The 18,314-nt window shown below is 39.9% G+C and overlaps 1 protein-coding gene across 1 annotated transcript in view; it reads left to right on the top strand.

Moving 5' to 3' along the window:
- LOC139737762 (3-oxoacyl-[acyl-carrier-protein] synthase, mitochondrial-like) overlaps positions 1 to 16,316 on the top strand; it is a 105,489-nt gene extending 89,173 nt beyond the window's left edge. Inside the window, exons 4-14 of the mRNA XM_071648436.1 lie at positions 170 to 286; positions 2,902 to 2,966; positions 5,337 to 5,444; positions 6,374 to 6,445; positions 8,930 to 9,016; positions 9,986 to 10,137; positions 10,867 to 10,981; positions 11,565 to 11,631; positions 13,678 to 13,815; positions 15,539 to 15,690; positions 16,134 to 16,316. Coding sequence (XP_071504537.1) covers positions 170 to 286; positions 2,902 to 2,966; positions 5,337 to 5,444; positions 6,374 to 6,445; positions 8,930 to 9,016; positions 9,986 to 10,137; positions 10,867 to 10,981; positions 11,565 to 11,631; positions 13,678 to 13,815; positions 15,539 to 15,690; positions 16,134 to 16,316 — 1,256 coding nt within the window. The remainder of the gene's footprint in view (positions 1 to 169; positions 287 to 2,901; positions 2,967 to 5,336; positions 5,445 to 6,373; positions 6,446 to 8,929; positions 9,017 to 9,985; positions 10,138 to 10,866; positions 10,982 to 11,564; positions 11,632 to 13,677; positions 13,816 to 15,538; positions 15,691 to 16,133) is intronic.
- Positions 16,317 to 18,314: the final 1,998 nt, after the last annotated feature.

Below are 18,314 nucleotides of genomic sequence, written 5' to 3'. Positions count from 1 at the left end.
CCTATATTTTCCTTCAATGTGCAAAAAGGCTTTGGATTTGTTATTTCTTTGTTGAAATATGTGCTTTATGAATATGGTTTTATTGTTATTGTTGTTGTTGTCATTATCATTATTATTTTAACGTTAGTATTCTTACCTCGAAACTGCTGCATTTGTTTGTCCCATCCAGGTGTGGTTTGTCCTCTCGGCGTCGGAGTAAAGGTGGTGTGGCCGAGGCTACTGGATGGCTGCAGTGGCATCACAAGACTTCAGGGGGAGGAGTACGAAGGATTGTCGTCTCAAGTAGGTAAGAGTGAAATTACCTGCAGTCCATTCCTAGGGATGGTTCCCTCTTTTGTGAGCCTGCATTTTTCTCATGGAAATCATTGTTACCTAAATTATAGACTTGCCTTAATGTTAGCTATGTGAGATCTTTACTTTTTTATCATTACATTGTATTGTCGTTATTTGTCAGTTACTAGTATTCATCTGCTCATTTGTGTATTCATGTGTGTGTATTGATGGTTTATTTGCAGGGGTGTATCCAGGATTTTTTCTGGGGGGGTCGTAACCAAAATTTTTGGACCTTTACCTTTGCGAGGGAGCGGAGCGACCGAGCGGGGGGAGGGTGTGGGAGGGGGGTGTCCCCCCTTCCACGGTAGGGAGTTTTTGAATTCTATATCTTAAAATGGGGCAATTTGGTGCATACAAAAGTGACTTTTTCGGCATGGCAGTGCAGCTTAGAAATAAGGTAAATTATGGCATACTAAAACTAAGTTACGAAATTTACGAGGTTTTTGACAATTTGCTGGAACACCACCTGGTCACTTTTTTTTTCCTGTTGTAGGCCTATATAGAGTAAAAAGCCCTAAAAAAAATGTCTTTTACAAAAAGTGGACCTCTTGAAAATTTGGGGGGGTCGTACGACCCTCCCGACCCCCCCTTGCATACACCCATGATTTGTTTGTGTATTGTTCACTCATTAATCAGAGATTACCCTTGAAACTGTGCAAAAGCAATATTTCTAGAAAGAAAATTGTTAATTGAATTAAAAGCTAAATGAGACAATCATTTTTAAATGAAAATTTATGTTTATTTGAGGAATGGTTTGAAAATTCATAAGCTATCTTTCTTTGTCATACAGAACACCAAACAAGGCCTACATAATACAGTATTCATCGCATAATCGGGCATCTGATAATCGGGATCCTCGCTTAAATGATATACGCTCCCCAGAAACATTTCCAACGCACGTTATTTTCACTGGATAATCGGGCGGGGACCTCTGATAAACGGGACAATTTTTCTTCAAGCGATCTTTGATTTTGTTAATATTTTACACAAAAAATCTACCAAAATACCACAACAATATTTCAAAGATTCCGTATCAGTTGTCGTTTACAACAAACTTACAAAGCAAGCTTCGGATTGGTGTGTTTTGACCTCCGTCCATCCAGTACATGTAAATGCATAGCCACGAAAGCGCCGTGTATAAGTATCCATGCCATCGCAAAGCACATGCCTTCGCGAACATTCTTCTCCCCTACATAAGCAAAGCCATGTGCTCGCTTGCAATTCCTACTCGACTCACATCCAATAAAAAACATGCCTCGCTCATACAGCCCAGGCTGTGTGCGTTGTTTAATCTCAGTCATACACTCTGAGGGCAAAGTCCAATGTTATCGCGCGCCTTCGTATCTTGTTATCTACTGTCTTTGGTTTCAACTTTCAATACAGCTGTACACTGTGATCTGTGTGTACGTCACAATCTTCCTCAGTTGTGACTGGGCAAAAGTTACGTGATTGAAATGAGGGCTATGAACAGTTGCGTATTCAGTGAAATGGGGGAGAGAGTGGGAGGGAGAGCGTGAAAGATGAGAAGGGTTCAATGTATGTGCGAATACGTAACGTTTTATGAATCTAGACTATGAGCTGACATTGATTACGTGTACACGCGTGTTTGACAGAAGAATCGAACCCGGTTGCGATTACTCTACATCATTGCGAGAATGCAGGGAGAGCTGGAGGGTCGCGCCGAGGGGTAGCGTGTTGTGTATTCATGTACATGTACAGTACGTCAGTATGCATGTGTGTGTGTGTGTGTGTGTGTGTGTGCACTACATGTACATGTCGTATGCCGTTAGTGTGTGGTGAGTACTCATCGCGAAATCGGGCACCTCGCTTAAAGGGGCCGTGTTTGCTACTCCCAACCTGTCCCGATTATGCGATGAATACTGTACTAGGATACAGCATATTTTGATCCATTTCTACTTTCAGAGAGCATGTTCCTCTTCCATCCACCAACATTGTAAAAATACCCGTATACTTAGGTTTAACGTGAAGGTCTTTGAATTCATAAGTGCTAGAAAACGGGATTAAAAACAACTGCAGCAGATTTCAAATAGGCATCAATGTATTGGTATTTTTAGCCCTTGCTTGGCTTTGTTCACTGATTGACACAGATATCTGGATACTGTCAATGAATGGAGATTACCTAATCCCCTTAATCCCAGTTGTTGTCACCATGGCCCATGGCCTCCAGTTGGACTAAGGCACATTGCTACACCTGAGTGGGGGCTTGCTAATCTACAACTAAGGTCAAGTTTGGAGGGATTACCAAATGCTGATGAGAAACCTTGGCAAGTTACGCAAAGTGTCGTGGTGTATAAAGGGTCGATCTTTTTCCCTACTTGTACATGATGTCAGGCTGACCAAACTTCTGTAATTTCAGAAATGAAAGTTGACCCCATAGCTGTCTAGGAGAAAGACATTTTTACTCATTCAAGCCACATTCATGGCTGGCCTGGAATATGTTCATGTATATTTAGATTCACATTCACTGTGGTATGAGGAGATATATCAAACAGCATAATGACTTTCAATATTCCCATGCCTCCGGTATCTTTATATTTTCTGTTTCAGTTGGCTATGTGCCAAAGGGGAGCGGAGAAGGAGAATTTGATGCCCTGCGTATTGTATCATCATCAGTGAGTTCATACTTTGTAGATTTCATGATATTTAAATCTGACTGCATGTTTGAATATTTCATTTCAATATGCAAACATTGAGTAAGGTTCATTCCTTTCAAACCTTAAGTTGTTTCTCTCTGTTTACATGGCAAGCAAGTTCCCTAACTGAGTTTTATCAAACGTCTCCTGTGTATCTCTGAAAATAATAATAGTAATAACCAATATATATGTAGCGTTATTTCTGTACAGACTCAAAGCGCTTTAGCAGTTCTAACAAAATACAAGAAATCAACAATATTTATAAAACAAAACAAAACAGAGAAAGGACAAGGCAAAATAAATAAACAATGACTTTAAACTTGTCAGATCACTAGCAGTGAAATTAAGTAAGAGTTATAATGAGGTCTTATCTCTAGTGAATAAGATTGCATTCTTTAACAAACATGTCAGAAAAGGGAACCTGTAGGATTCAAACCTTTTATATACTGCTTTCCAGACATCAATGCAATATTTAGTGCAGGCCAAGAACTCTATAAATCAGTTAATGAATGATAATTGTCACAGTCATTTTCATTTTATGGCCTTCTGAAAATCCAGCAGCCATAGATTACATGATGATCTGTCAGACACTGATAATGGCTTCTTTATTCTGCACCTCTTTTCTTATTGTGTTTGTATACAGTTGGTAAATGTGTTATACAACAATTGTACCATCACATGCTATCATTCACCATCACTGCTTTGGTCACTCTATCCTGTCTTTCTCATGGTCAACCTGACACTCCTTTCTCCAGCCACCACCATGCTTCACTACCTCACATAAACACCACCACCTGTTCATCTCACTTCCTCTGCCACCCACCCTCTTCATCTTATGATTGTAAATCTTCTGTATGTCTGACATGTTATATAATCGCCGAGCTGGCAGAAACAAACTCACTTGCCATCAGCCAGTCACAGAGTACAGACGTGTCTCTCATTGTCCCCGCCGCCGAACGAGTTCGAGCAGGGGACTATGAAACGGGCTCCGAACGTGTGTGTGTCCGCGTGTCCGTCCGTCTGTCCGTCTGTCCGTCTGTCCGTGCGTCCGTCCTTCCGTGCGTCCGTGTGTGATCAAAATGTTCAATTTGCTACTTCTCTGTCATTTATGAGCCAATTTTGATTCTGTTTGCTTTATATGATAGCACTACATGGGAGCTTTGAAACTTCTACACAGAATTTCAGTTGTGACCTTTGACCTTGACCTTTGACCTATATTGTACATTTTGCTTCAAAATGCTACTCCTTCGCCATTTCTAACCCGATTTCGATTCCGTTTGCTTTATGTGATGGCACTAGGTGAGGGCTTCAAAACTTGTACGCAGAATTTTGACCTTTGACTTCTTTGACCTTTGACCTTGATTTTTGACCTATATTGTACATTTTGCTACAAAATGCTACTCCTTCGCCATTTCTTACCCGATTTCGATTCCGTTTACTTTATGTGATGGCACTAGGTGAGGGCTTCAAAACTGCTACACAGAATTTTGACCTTTGACTTCTTTGACCTTTGACCTTGATTTTTTACCTATATTGTACATTTTGCTTCAAAATGCTACTCCTTCGCCATTTCTAACCCGATTTCGATTCTGTTTGCTTTATGTGATGGCACTAGGTGAGGGCTTCAAAACTTCTACACAGAATTTTGACCTTTGACTTCTTTGACCTTTGACCTTGATTTTTGACCTATATTGTACATTTTGCTACAAAATGCTACTCCTTCGCCATTTCTAACCCGATTTTGATTCCGTTTGGTTTATGTGATGGCACTAGGTGAGGGCTTCAAAACTCCTACTCAGAATTTTGACCTTTGACTTCTCTGACCTTTGACCTTGATTTTTAACCTATATTGTACATTTTGCTACAAAATGCTACTCCTTCGCCATTTGTAACCCGATTTCAATTCTGTTTGCTTTAAGTGATGGCACTAGATGAGGGCTTCAAAACTTCTACACAGAATTTTGACCTTTGACTTCTTTGACCTTTGACATTGATTTTTTACCTATATTGTACATTGGCTACAAAATGCTATTCCTTCGCCATTTCTAACCTGATTTCGATTCCGTTTGCTTTATGTGATGGCACTATGAGGGCTTCAAAACTTCAACAGCGAATTTTGACCTTTGACTTCTTTGACCTTTGACCTTGATCTTTTCACCTATATTGTACATTTTGCTACTGAATGCTACTTCCGGCGGGGACATATATTACGCACTGCGTAATTTCTACTTTTCCTTGTTTATGTCTTAGTAACGTATCAGTCACAAACACAAAACTTCTGATGTGGCTTGTCTTTCTGGACACAGTTTTTGTTTTCGTTAACCTGCCATTGTATTCTGCCTTTCACAGGATCTTCGTTCCATGAGCGAAGCGACCATATTTGCACTGGCAGCAGCGGAGGAGGCTCTCGACCAGGCTGGATGGAAACCAACAGATGAGGAGGAGAAAGATAGAACGGTTGGTGTGCAAATTTTTCATCTACACTTTGCATCTTGAGGGAGAAAGGTTTGCGGTGACACATGGTGTCACCACAAACTCACCACAAACCTTTCTCCCTCATTTACTTTGTCATGCAAACCTTCAAGCAACACTTTGTATCTTCTTCTTGTTCTTTGTCATATTGAGTAAACAATAATTGACTTTTCCTAAAATTAATTAAAAAAAAAGTTACGTACAACGAGCAACACTGGATGTGCAGACCAAATGACGGGTGCCATGATTGTGTAAGCTGCACATTCTGACTTACACACTGAAGTGGTCTTTCAAACCTGTTGAAATTGTCAAGTTTGTTGTCATTTCACGGCATATTCAATACAGTTGACTTTTGGAAGTCCGCGGGACTAGAAGTTTTCTTTCATTGTATCGAAATTTTGTTATAACTGAACAAAGAAACAATGAAAAATATAGAGTGTATAATGTTTGGGCCTGAATTTTTACTTCATTGTAAGGGGAATCTTGTTATAACTGTGTTCATTATAATGGGAGTGCACTTTATATCTAGGTAATGTATCCATGGACTTAAAAATGTTGTAAAGTGGTTAGCTGTTCAACGTGGCGAGATCTGATTTAAGTGGTAAGTGTTGACAGTTTGACAAGACGAATGACTTAGGTTCATTAATCATAGACTGAATGAGTTATGGGGGGAGGGGGGTTTACAGTACTTGAATAGTTTTGATGGTAAGAATATAATGAGATTAAAAGAACCTCCCCTCCCCCATTCACCAAGTAAAAAAGGGACACACCGACCCATGCAGGTGCACATGGGACTTTGCACTGAACCAGCTGGCTGACAGTGTGAAAAGTTTACCCCCACCAGAACCAAACTCTCTGAACCATCAGTAGGTGTCAATTGTTTCAATTTCTCTCTTGTTCCTCCTCCTGGACAGGGCGTGGCCATTGGCATGGGGATGGCTGATTTACGAGAGATCGTGGATACAGGCATCAAGATTCGAGACAAGGTAAGTCAAAAGAGTGGTGGAGGCATGATGTGCTGTGGGTTGTCTGTCTGTCCATTTGTCTGTCTTGGTGTCTCTATCTGTCTCCATTAATTTTGTTGTCATTGTTTATAAACTAATTTACGGCAACAGAATTATATGGGTAATGTATTTTTAAGGTTGAGTATTTGAGACCATACACAAAATAGCCCCCCATTTTTTTTTTGTTTTTTAAATACATTTACATTTAAAACTCCTCAGTACCATTCCTTCATTTTGAGGAAATCCTAAAACATACCCCATGGTGAGAGTGGAAGAACCCACATTCCAGAGGAGAGATTGGTTGCAGACAGGGGAGCCAGTGGTGACCTTGTTGCCATTCTACGTCTTGATACTACTGACCCAACACCTAATAACTGCTGTCTCTCCCTGTTTATTAAGTCAGGTAAGAGAAACCTCTATTTTCAATATACATTACAGTGCAGTGTGCATTCTAAGAGTCAGTGTGCATGATATTCAGTTTGTGCTGATTGATTATTTTGTATATATGTGTGTGAAGAATGTAACCAAGAGTTATCTCTGAAGAGTTGTGCCGAAGAAACAACCCTTGTAGTCAGTGATTTGTCGGATATAGAGAGTGCCCTTTGGAACCACACCCACCCAAATTTTGTGACATGTACACGTGGAGTGGCCTAGAATCTGACTAAGAGTTCAAATGAAATGTGGAGTCTCCATACTGTGTCTTGTTTTATGTGTGACCATAAACTTAGATATAGAGTGATTGTTTCTCTGTGTGAATACATCTGTCAGTGTGTTAGTTTACTAGAACAAGGGGACACTACCACACCCCTAGGGTGTGTTTGAGTGCTCAAAAACCAACCAAAGCGTACTGTACAGTGCTGTGCCAGATTTGGAGCATTTGAGTGCTCTGTCGAGAAAGCATACCTCTTGAGTTATTTTTAGAAGGGTCACACATTTTTTAGCAACAGGGTCATTCGCCTTGTGCGCTTAAATTATTTTACATTTTAAATTACTTTACCAAACAAAGAGAATGGACTTGTTTCATCATGACATATTGACTGTGCTGTTATGTGCATTCTTCATATATGCCAATTTCTTGTACGCTTTTGGTACCCTTTTAGAGCACTTCGGAAAGTGGTCCACTCGGTTCAGCTCGGTATGGTACACTTTGTGTTTGAGCACTCCTCTGGTGCTGGTACTGTACAGTTTGCTTCGCTTCAGGAGAGCACTTGAATGCACCCCTAGATACTGGTGTGAATTGGACTCTCTTTGTAGTTGATGCTTTCAAGCAGTATAAAGGTCTTAAAAGCAGTGGTTGACACTTGACCTTGTGAGAAAACTTCCCAGCCACTGACTAGTTTTTATCCCAGACCCAGTGAAAGTTTTTCCTTTTGTTTTTGACGTGTAATAAGGACATGTATTGCTGTCATATTACTGTTTTATTAGGTACTTGGAGTAGGGTATTCTTCATTTTCCTTTTACATTTAGCACAAATAATAGGTATATAATTAGAATGTGATAAAGGTTCGAAATAAGTGTATATAGCTTTTTCAGTCTAAATGGTCTGAAACAAAGACTATTCATGACTGCCCATTGGAATGTGTTTTTCTTTTTTTTCCCCCAGTGGAGACTTTAATACCAGGGAGTGAAAAAACACTGCTGCTGTAGGGTTAATGGTTTCTTTGTTTTAGAATTTTGACCAAAAGGTCAGGTTTTCCTCACTTCTCTCAAATTTTGCTCCTCACTTGAAAAGAGGAAATCTGCCAGTTGTTCAGCTTTTGAATGGAACTAAACTGAGAAGTAGCCATCTGACACAGTGTATTGTACCCTGTGTACAGTACCCTACATGTTGATGAGGAACAATGACCATTGATAAATCTGAATACAGATATCATGGGCTTTTTGTAGTGACCACTTGCCCCATGTGACCAGTGACCATTTTTTTTTTGGCTTCAACTTGATGACTAAAGCATCTGTGCAATAATGGCCTAAAGGCGTAGATGAATGAACATGTCAATGAATAACAGATGAAATAACCAATGACAAGCACGATATCCATTCAGGAAGTGAATTAACAGTTTCATACAAACATCAGTGTTGAGCAAAGTTTGAAACTTACTGGTAAGAAAAGCTGGAAAATACAACAGTATCTGTCTAAATGGATACTGTGTACACCACATATTTAGTGAGTCTAATTTTTTCGCAAATCAGGCCTTCCCCACAATTTCACAAATGGTTGAATTCACTATTGTGGAGTGTGATGCTGAACACTGAAATGTATGCATACACGTCACATTCATATAGGGATCTGAGTCAATATTTTCATGTGTTCTTAAATTTGCGAATAGCACTTGACTCATGAAATTTGTGAAAAGAAGAACCTCATGAAATATTTTGCGTAGGCCTATACAGTAGTAAACTGAATGTATACACAAAGACCTTGGCGCATATCTACAAATGATTACCAACATGTAATTATCTTTGCAGGGTTTCCGGAAGGTCAGTCCGTACTTTGTTCCCAAGATCCTTCCCAACCTCGCTGCTGGCCACGTTAGCATCAGGCATGGATTCAGAGTGAGTTGACAACTGCTTTCTTAAAGGACAAGTCCATCGTCAAAAACATGTGGATTGAGTGAATGCAGCAATATTAGTAGAACACATGATCAGTGAAGTTTACGTGCCTGTGAAAAGTAAAAGTGTATGACACCCTGAGGCCTTACCCTATCTTGGCAACTGGGAACAAAATCTTTTGTACGAACGTGGATATGGAGGTTTTGGTGAATTCCAGCAATGCAGAGCCATAGATCAATACAATTTGTGCAAACTTAAACAAAGTAGAATAACTTATTACTGTGTAGGCCTACTTATCTAATAGTGAGTCCTGTAAGCACCTTGAACTTTTCCTTTGCCATATACTTGAAAATTGTGTACATAGAGGCACAAAGATATACTTTTGTTGAAATTTTGCAGTATTGCATTGAACCTGTTGAAGACCAGTCCCTTAGTATAGGCAGGTGTTTATGGGAAATGTGTGTTACAACAATTTGAGCTCATCCTCAACAAGTTAAAAGGGAAGTGTAAAAAGAGTGAAGATTTTTGTGCTGGTCAGTTGGAGAGTTGTGAAGTCATGATCTCATGTACTTTGATCTCATCTAATATGATACTGCTACAGGGCATTCCTGTTACAGCAAACACAGTTGTAACAAAATTTTGTTGCAGCAAAGTAACAATTCTAGTCTCGAAATTACCATCACTACTGTCTATGGTGCAAAATTCACTTTGGTTATGGGGACATTGCTATATAATGAAGGAAAACTGCTGGTCGGGTTTGGGCTTGGAACCCCAGTAAATCACAAAGAGCAGGGCACATAACATGTCGAAGTGGTCCGCCCCAAGTACATTTGTACATACACAATTGTACAACTGAACCCCATGGAAGACCAGCTATTGCAGCTGAATATGGGCTGTCCAGCCATCTGGTCAGAGGAAAAATTGAAATAAGCAAACAAACACAAGCAATTGTTCTCTCTATCTAATTCCTAGGGTCCAAACCACTGTGTGTCTACAGCATGCACGTCTGGCGTCCATGCCATAGGAGATGCATCCCGCTTTATTCGCCATGGTGACGCAGATGTCATGGTGGCTGGAGCCACGGAGGCTTGCATCAGTCCTGTTGGACTTGGTGGATTTGCAAGGTGAGGAGATATCATCGTCACACTACTTACCAATCAGCTCATGATCTAGCTCAGAGAATGCTTGAAATGGTTTAGTCTTCAAACATGTTCTTCCTCAAAAGGGAATGAAACCCAAATATGTATGTGTATGGAGAGAATACAGTAATATTTAACTGAACACATAATTGAAAGTTTGAGGAAAATTGGACAATCTGTTCAAAACCTCTGAATTTTTAAGGTTTGGGTGAATCCATCGCTGCATGAGAAGATTACAACAGTTTGTAACATCACTGCAAGACAACCATATAAAATATATACATAAAATTTTACTGTATTTTAATTTTTCTAGCATAATAAAAGAACACTTGACTTACTTCTTTCAGAAAGCAGGTGAAATTAAAATTGCCCTAAACATCATCCTTGTAACAAGTCAAGGGAATGTGTACTTTTTATAGAATTTTTTTTTAATTATCTGAATATTGTGGTTATCAAAATAGTCCTGCAGAGGCATCATGTACTGTTGTAGTCTTCTTGTAAAGCGATGGTGGAAAATGATAAGTTTGCTTGTTTGTTTGTGGTAAGTGGACCATACACAGATGCAAATTGTTTTGCTTGATACAGTTTTAGTGAAAGCCTGACGAAGAATTGTACAGTATTTTCAAATGCCTTGCACAATAGAGCTAGAACCTCTTGTAGCATCCTCAGATATGATTGGTTGCTGGAGTTGCATTCATTGTTTTGTTCACGCAGAGCGAGGGCGCTGAGTACCAAATTCAATGACACGCCTGAGCGTGCCTCGAGACCCTTTGACAAAGACAGGGACGGCTTTGTGATGTCCGAGGGGTCAGCTGTCGTCATCCTCGAGGTGAGTGCTGTTGGTCAGCTCTGCCTCAATAGGGCTCATAGAATATGGGGGTGTAGGTACACCTGTAGGAGGAGTTGTGACTCAGTGGAAAAGAACGCAGCTCATAATGGTGAGGTTTCTGACAAAGGTACTTTGTCCTCACTGCCTGGTCTTTTGGATAGAACTTGAAGCCATCAGTCCCTTGGTTTCTTGCTCATAAGATTTTCTAAATAGCCATGTTAAATGAATAAACCCAAACAAACACTAAAGACACTCTGAAGATTGTGAAGCTCATAATGGTGATTATCACATTTTACTGTGCTTTAAAAAAAAAAAAATCTGAACTAGAGACATGGATCTGTTCTTGAAGAAGGCCTGTTTTGTTTTATGTGTGGTTGCACTATTTTATTTGTGTACCAGGCCTAACTGGCCCTTGTGCTGCCATAAGTAAAATTCTAAATGTGTAGGAACAAATACTGCTAAAATTTGTCTGAATGAGGTATGACGGCACATTGCCTGAACCCGTCTTATTGCAGGAGATGGAAGCCTAGAGTTTGTATGAATAAGGTTGTATGACTGCATTGCTAATTCCATCTTGTTGCAGGAGATGGAACATGCCAAGCAAAGAGGAGCAGACATGCTGGCAGAGATTCTTGGCTACGGTCTCTCTGGTAAGTGATGCAAGTCAATCAAATGATTAATCAATCAATTAATCAATCACTCAATCAACAGTCAGTCAGTCAGTCAGTTTAAATAGCCCATCCATGAATTAATTCATCCATCTATCCATTGAGGCATTCATTCAATCATTCGTTCATCCATGTATTCATCCTATCATCTGTCCATACATCTATCCACTTATCTATCCACTTATCCCTCCATTTATATATCCGTCCAACTATCCATCCATTCATAGATCTATCTATCCATCCATTCATCCATCTGTCCATCCGTCTATCCATCCATCCATCTGTCCACCTATGCATCCATCTATCCATACCTCCATCTAACCTCACATCCATCAATCGTTCAGTGAGTTATTCACAAGATAACGTTTAACATCTTTACTCATGGATACTTATAAAGTCTTGAATATTGACTACTCTGGGAAAGACTGATAGATGAAAAATTAATATTTCTATTTCCTTAATGTGATTTTCATATTAACCTTTTTTACACCAAGCAAAGAAAAAGACTTCAAGATTTCAATCTTTGCACATGTTTTTATGCCTCCGCCACGAAGTGGTGCCGGAGGCATTATGTTTTCGGGTTGTCCGTCCGTCCGTCCGTCCGTCCGTCCTTCCGTCCGTCCGTAATGAATTTTGTGGACAAGGTAACTAACAAAACCTGCTGAGGTATCCTAATGAAACTTGGCATGTATGTGTATTAGGGAGTGAAATTGTGCCTATCAACTTTTGGGTGCACGTGCTCAATGTCAAAGGTCAAAAGGTCAAGGTCAAATATATAAAATTTCACTATTTCCACCATATCTATGCAATGCCTGAAGATATTTTCTTGAAATTTAGTGTATACATGTATCACCCAATTGAGATTCTCTGGTGAAAATTTGGGTCACGAGGTCAAAGGTCAAAGGTCAAAAGGTCGAGTAAAAGTATTAAAGCTTCTTTTTTTTCTCTGTAAATTGGAAAATTGTTCAAGGTATCTTCATGGAACATAGTATATACATGTACTGACTGGCAGTGATTATCTAGAGAATGTAGGGTTCATGGGGTCAAAGGTCAGGGGTCAAAGGTCAAGTGCAACACTTCAAAATTTTACTATTTCCTTCATGTTCATGCAATGCCAGCAGGATTATTATTATTTTTTTTTTACACTTGGTGTATGCATGTGTAACCTAATAGAAATTCTCTGGAGAGGTTTTTTTTTTTCTTTTTCTTTATTTTTTGCCTCAAAGGTCAAAAGGTCAAAGATCAAGTGAAAGTGCTGAACTGACTTTTTCCTCCATATCTTGGAAGTGGCTCAATTTATCGTGAAACTTACTGCATATTTATGCATGTTCTACCTGAAAGTGATTATCTTATGAATTTTAGGATCAAAGGCCAGATGAACATGGTAACAATTTACTATTCAGTACAAAAATTGCACTTTTTCTCCATACCGGTACCATGAAAATTACTCAATGCATAAATGTATGAATGGGTCAAAGTCAAGTTAAAGTCCTTAAATCCCCAAATACATGCTCTCCTATTCATCCAATTAAACCAAGGTCAAGGAAGGTGAACATTCAACACATTTGTGACAAACTTGTCATTTCAATATTTTGCCAGTTTTGTGAAAATAAAATCACACATTGTCCACATGTACTATCTAGACCTATTAGGAGAATCATGCATTATGGTGGAGGCATACCAGTCGCCATAGCGACATTTCTAGTTTGATATTGTATCTCAGCAGTGCAACTTGTTTTTGTGAATTTAGAAAAATGAAGAATTTAATTTGGTGACATCAGCTAGAAGTGCAGTCCATACTGAAGTGAATTTTGGGACAAAACTATTTATCTCTTTTTAATTTATACCAAATGTAGAATTTGGAATTGTATATTAAAGAGGAATGTTCATGCTCTGTTTTCCACATTTATAGAAGTGATTGGCCAGTGTTTATCTGAAGATATTTATTAAAATTTGCTTAATGTGACAATGTTCAGTATGGTGTATTAACCATTTTCTGTTGACCCTTCTCACCCATTTGATGGTCAGGTGATGCTGGTCACATGACATCACCCAGTGAAGATGGCAGGGGTGCTATTCTATGCATGAAGAGCGCCCTCCGTGATGCAGATGTGACCCCAGGAGAGATCGAGTACATCAACGCTCATGCCACATCCACACCAACAGGTAAGAAACAAAAAAAAAAAAAGAAGAGTTTTTTCATTGCTTGAGAACTGGAATGCACATGTGCTGTTCTTCAGCAATCGTTGAAATTGTGATAATTTCACCTGTGGGGTTAGTAGGTACAGTACTCTCCGCATAATCGGTAGGCTCAGGCAGAGCATTTCTTACTCGATTAAGCGGAGTACCTGATTAACAGAAGAACACGTCTCATTCACAATTGACACACACAATGTGTGTGTACGTGCATTGTAAACTGCACCAAACACCTACACTGTATGCTTTACATGCGTGCTTGCACGGCACATTACATACCTTGCACTTGCTCAGTCACGAGCAATAATTTACACTCTTTTTATGGACAAATATGTATTCAGAAAACTTTGTCGTTTGACTATGGACTCCTCGCTATCAAACACACAGGCGTTTTCAGAAATGAACGCGTCTCTTTGCCTGCACTAGTCAGGTAGAACGTCGGGTCACTTTACGAGAAGTGGCTGGGGAAAAGCAAAATTATGGAGCTGGTGAATGGTCTGATTTTCGTTGCAAACTTCTCATACTGTGAATGTTGTTGCAGAGCAAGGGAGGAGCGCAAGTGTGTTCAACTCCTGTCTGTCTGTACAGTTGTGAGTGCCAGCTACATGTGTAATGTTCGTATACGTGTGGCAAGTCGGTAGTGGTACGTGTGTTTTCATGTTCGTTCACTCCCCAAATGATCGGTCTTCTTTTGCAAATTAAGCAGAGAATTCGATTAGCCGTGGAAAATTTGACTGTCATGATTTCTTAAAGTGTTATACATGTATCTGTGATAAAATGTGGGGTAGAAATTAGATAAGAAGAAAATTATTCACCCATAATGCAGAGAGGCAACCCAATTATCAGGTAATTTTAATGTGCATTGGAACTGACTTTGACATTACTACCCAATTAAACGGAATACCCGTTTAACCCTAAAAGGACCGGGGGGCGGAATCCGCTCCCCTTGACGTTTCGCGCTATAATTCTGTAACGCGAGAAGGCCTCGTCGTGTGACTTCTTGACTTTGTTTGTTCAAGTCTCGTGCAACTTTTGAGACCAAAGAAAAAAAAACAAAAGTTGAAAAACAAAGAAATACATAAGAAATTCTGAAAACAATAGAATACATAAGAATTGAAATGAGTTTTGGAAGTTTTTGTGATGTACAATTGTTGAATATGCTAAAACAGATTTACAGATCAAAAATTAGACTCTCAATGCTTTTAATTAGGCTTAAATATGATTTTGAGCTTAATTTGCATTATTAATTAATTTGAATTAGAAATTGATTGTTTCAAAAAATCTTATGACACAATCTTCTCGATTATGACGTGGGTCTCACACATGCAAAATTTCATCGCGATCGCATCACCGATGGCCGAGATCCCCCCCGGTCTGAGCATAGCCAAAAAAGCCCGGCCCTTTTAGGGTTAAGCGATACCAATTTACGCGGAGAGTACTGTATTTGTGCAAATGTTTTGTTTAACATTTATCTCTTGATTGAGTGCTTGATTGACTTATTTATGTATTAATCTATATATTTACTTATTTTTATTCCATTTATTGATTCTGTTGTTTAAAGTAAAAATGTAAAATAGAAATTCATGAAAGCCAAAGAATTTTCCTCAGTCCCTGTGGATTTCACTTAGGCAAGGTTGACTGTATATCTGTTTCAAAAATTTTAGTGCTTGTCGTCACAAATTCCCTCTCTTAGGAGATGCCATAGAAAACAAAGCCATCAAGGCGGTCTTTAGTCCCCATGGCAACCCGCATCTTGCCGTGTCCTCCACCAAGGGAGCAACGGGCCATCTGCTAGGAGCAGCAGGTGCGCTGGAGGCGGTCTTCACCATCATGGCCTGTCACACGGTGAGTCTTTGATTTTAGGTGTTTGATGTCCAGTTATGTACGAAATAAAATGTTTTGGATATATTCGCAGACTGAGGAGCCCATTGTGGCTCAGTGGTCAAGACCACTGACGGTCAATCCTGAGGTCTGTGGTTCAAGTCTCGTGGCAGTAGTGGTTGTGCCCATAGGCAATATACTGTATCCTCATTGAATAGTCCTTGGTGGGGATGTACATATGTCAGTCTCGTGCTTGCTTGCTTGCTTATAAGCATTCACTGCTCATTCAGTATCCATGTTAGATCAATTTCAAGTAATGTTAATCCAGGGCTAGGGTAACTTTTTACAGACAGCATATTTAAGCATATTTAAGATATGCAATCAATAATTTTTGGACCTGAATAACAAGGATTTTGTCATATTTGTTTTCGTGATGATAGGAGTGCACTGTATTTCTTGCTTGACAGGGGAGCATTCCACCCACGATCAACCTGGCCTCTACGACTGAAGAGTTTGACCTTAACTACGTGCCCCTTGCCTCCCAGCCCTGGCGCCGGTCGTCCGACGATAGCGGCGGTAGACGCATCGCCCTCACGAACTCCTTCGGCTTCGGTGGAACCAATGCGAGCTTGTGTATAGGAAGTCTATGAACAGGTTTCTAGTGCTGTTGAAAATGTGGTTTTGCTTTTTTTCCACAACAATGCAAGGATTTAACACAAACATCAGCATCAGATTACGATTAGATATGAACTGCAGAGATGCCAAGTTTCTAAACTGCCTGGGAGTGAGTAACTGCAGGAGAGTGAAGCAGTTGGATGGGGGGGGGGGGGGGGGTGGGGATGGGAGGGGTTTACTGGCTCCCAAGATAGGGAGCTTTTTTTTTTTGAATTAGAAATTGTGCAATTTGGTGCATACAATTTTACTTGCACAACTCTCATCTACTTGTTATGGGTGGTGTCCTGAACAGAGCTGTTGATCCATTTTCATGATTGGGGGGGGGGGGGGGGGGAATGGCAAAATTTGGAAGATCTAGAATGTATGACTGACATCACTTTGTAGAACTATAGATGCCACAATCTTTAGAGACCATTTGGGTTATTTCTGTAGAATAGTAAATAGCTGTTGTTTGTATAAGATACAGCCATGTAGGTATACATCAAAATGTATATGGGAAAGCTGATATTAAAGGCTGAGACTTCCAGAGTGGGAAGTCTAGTCTCAGCCAGATATGTCTATCTCTGTGGGCGAATTTACTTTGTGCGTAGTTCTACTATGAACCCAAATACACATAAACATTATGAAGTTTTGTCACAGAAAGTTTTTATTCTGGGCAAGACAGAAACCTTTCAAACACACATGATTATTGTCATGCTGTTGCTAACACCAATCAATGGTGCTGTTGAGTTCCACACATACTGTAAAATGAGGAATGTTCGCGTGCATTATAATTTCGTGAATTTCGCGAGCGCCAAAATTTGTGAAATTAAAATGCACATGAACGTTCTTGTCTACACTATATGCATCGAATGCCAGTTGCAGTACACAAAAATGTTATGCTGCTTAGAAAGCCGTTGGCTCCAATTTGTGAAAATTTCATGCCGCGAATATATCATGTTTTACAGTAATAAGGAGGCGGGGAAGGAGACCTTAATGTGATGTGATTGGCAGTGAGCCCCGATACTTTGCAAATATCAATTGCTTTTAGCATTGTCATGGCTCGCTCACGGAGCAGTACTTGCTCTTGTCGAGTCAACTGTGGTCCCGACCAGGATTCTGTCATTGCCGATACTGTCGTGTAAGTCTCTGAAGGTACATGACATGTACTACAAATGTAGATGGCTAACGCATCTCTCTCACCATTTTGTTTCTCACAAAGTTGTAATGTTTTTGGGATGCACTCTGTGTATCGCTGTATGTATATACTATATATGGAGTAGTTAGATACTCGGAGGCAGTGGACAGGAACTTCACTCTATCATAGTTGGAAGGATAAGTGCTCTTTATTGGAGAGACCTTCTGATATATTACATAGCTGTACGAGCAGTTGCGTAGAGGTTCAGTTGTGTTCATGTTGAGACGAGGGGCGAGGTGCTGTGGTTAGTCTACTAAGATAAGAGGGCAGTGATGTTTTTACATTGTATGAGATTGTTGATCAAGACGCAGTGGTTAGACAGTCATAACAGTTGAATGTGTGCTGACATGTGATCGATGAGGAGAGGGAAAACCAGACATAGGTGGGGTGATGATGACAGAATCATAATATTCAGTGGTTAGTGGATGTTTCAAAAGTCTAGTTTGCTCCCCCCACAGTCCCCATCCCCAGATCTGCCATGAGCAAAAGGAAGACTACAGACCCCAATCTACTAGATGGCTGACAGATCTCTCTGTTTTGTTTCAGACAAAGTCTTTTACATTTTTCCACGTTCTTCCTGTAGCAAAGCCGAGAGCAGTCTGAGAGTCTTAATCCTTGTCCCTACATGAATATGTGTAAGATGTGTACTTCCAGGGAATAATGCATCAGCAGTACCTCAGCTCCTTAATCAGATAGCTCTCTCTCAGCCTATCTCATACTCCACGTCTATCTATTAGGACTCACAAGGCGCATTAAAGACCGGGCATGTCACTTTACCATTCAACCATACATCAAC

This window comes from Diadema antillarum, unplaced genomic scaffold (genome assembly GCF_040938485.1).
Source record: "Diadema antillarum isolate AM-2024a unplaced genomic scaffold, OU_Dant_1.0 seq00000704_RagTag, whole genome shotgun sequence".
Classification (NCBI taxonomy): domain Eukaryota; kingdom Metazoa; phylum Echinodermata; class Echinoidea; order Diadematoida; family Diadematidae; genus Diadema; species Diadema antillarum.
This window is presented reverse-complemented; position numbering and strand designations above follow the sequence as displayed.